Source organism: Astyanax mexicanus, chromosome 8 (assembly GCF_023375975.1).
Source record: "Astyanax mexicanus isolate ESR-SI-001 chromosome 8, AstMex3_surface, whole genome shotgun sequence".
NCBI lineage: Eukaryota > Metazoa > Chordata > Actinopteri > Characiformes > Acestrorhamphidae > Astyanax > Astyanax mexicanus.
Window position 1 is genome coordinate 59,158,045 of NC_064415.1, and position 1,956 is coordinate 59,160,000.

Below are 1,956 nucleotides of genomic sequence, written 5' to 3' on the forward strand. Positions count from 1 at the left end.
CTACAGCCCTGTTTTAGCGATCTATAGACGAGCTGTAAGCCGTTAAGATGAGCTTAGGCTTTTAGGCAGTGCTGTTCTAATCACACATTTACCTCAGCAGTGCTATTTTAGTCACGCATTTACCTCAGCAGTGCTGTTCTAATCACACATTTACCTCAGCAGTGCTATTTTAATCACGCATTTACCTCAGCAGTGCTGTTCTAATCATACATTAACCTCAGCAGTGCTATTTTAATCATACTTTTCTCCCTACTGTACTCTAACTGTCACTGTACTGGTGTACTGTACTGGGACTGGGGGTTCAGTACTGGAGATACTGGGAGATGTGCTGCTGCTGCTGCGTCTCCAGTCAGGAGGGCTGAAGATCAGAGGTGTTGTGGTGGAACGAGGCTACCCCCTACTGGAGCATCACTCCTGCATTATAATTCTATTCTGTTCTAATAGAGAAATTCATGCAGAAATTACAGAGTTTTATTGTTTTAATATCTCGTCTGTTTAATGAGTGATATATCAAAAAGCAGAAACACAGAAAACACACAGTGTTTAACACTGACAGTAACAGAATAAAAAAATGTACAAACAAAGAAAATGTATTTTTAGCATTTATCATTGTTTTATTATTTATATACTTTTTATAAATTGTAGTTGGCAAAGGGCAGAAGCAGGTATTCCATATTTATACACTACCGGTCAAAAGTTATAGAAGTTATAGTTTTTTTGTTTATTTTTGCCATTTAAGCTCCTCAGGTCCAGAGAAAAAACTAAAATGGTAAAAAATTAGCAATAAACTGAAAAACAAGGGGAATAATATGGACTTAAAAAAAGGACGTAATAATGTGAATTTCCAAACTCTTAGTCTGTAGTAAATTACTGCTGGAACTGCATGGTGAAAACTGGAGAAAAAAAAACTGCTACAGGAAGACGTCATGATTAAGGACTGAGTCTCAGTTTTAGCAGAGAAGAGAAGAATTAGAGTAAGAGAGAGCACTTAGCTGCTAAGTTTCTCTGACCAAATTAAAAACCTCTGGAATATAATCAAGAGGAAGATGGATGATCACAAACCATCAAACCACCAAACTGAACTGCTTAAATTTTTACACCAGGAGTAAAGCAGCATAAAGTTATCCAAAAGCAGTGTGTAAGACTGGTGGAGGAGAACATGATGCCAAGATGTATGAAATTAAAACTGTGATTAAAAACCAGGATTATTCCACCAAATATTGATTATTTCTGAACTCTTAAAACTTTATTAATATGAACTTGTTTTCTTTGCATTATTTGAGGTCTGAAAGCTCTGCATCTTTTTTGTTATTTCAGCCATTTCTCATTTTCTGTAAATAAATGCTCTAAATGAGAATATTTTTATTTGTAATTTGGGAGAAATGTTGTCTGTAGTTTATAGAATAAAACAACAATGTTCATTTTACTCAAATATAAACCTATAAATAGCAAAATCAGAGAAACTGATTTTGAAGTTTTTAGTCTTTATTTTTTCAGCACACATTACTGTGAAGTGAGTAGGTGCTGAGGTGAGCTTCAGTATGGATCTGATCAGCGCTGTTCAGAACCGGAGTTGGGTCGGTGTTCTGGACGCCGGCGGTGTGCGGGTCGGTAATAGCGTGCGTGGCGGGTCAGGGATACGGCGAGAGGTGGTTCAGTGATGTTGCTATCGCGCTCTCTCTCATTCGGACGCTGTGTAATTCTTTTCTGAGATGGGGTCACGGTTCGGCTACCGCACCGAAGCAATCACCGGCGGCAAACACCGAGAGAGGACAGCCACCGCTACACAGTCTCTTACCCTCCTCACAAACACTTAACAGCCCTAACGGTCCTAACGGCTCTAACTGGATTAACGGCTGAGAGACAGTTGGAGATGGAGTCCGGAGCGGAGCGGTCAGGCCTGTTTGTCGTCTCCGCCGGCCGAGCTCGGCCACGCCACAGAGACGTGATAGGACT

General features: G+C 40.0%; 1 protein-coding gene across 2 annotated transcripts in view; it reads right to left on the bottom strand.

Moving 5' to 3' along the window:
- Positions 1–589: 589 nt before the first annotated feature.
- dars2 (aspartyl-tRNA synthetase 2, mitochondrial) overlaps positions 590–1,956 on the bottom strand; it is a 16,440-nt gene continuing 15,073 nt past the window's right edge. For both annotated transcript variants that reach the window (XM_049482909.1, XM_022677734.2), the window contains one exon: positions 590–1,956. This exon is cut by the window's right edge and continues 129 nt beyond it. In XM_049482909.1, coding sequence (XP_049338866.1) covers positions 1,895–1,956 — 62 coding nt within the window. In that variant the 3' untranslated portion in view covers positions 590–1,894.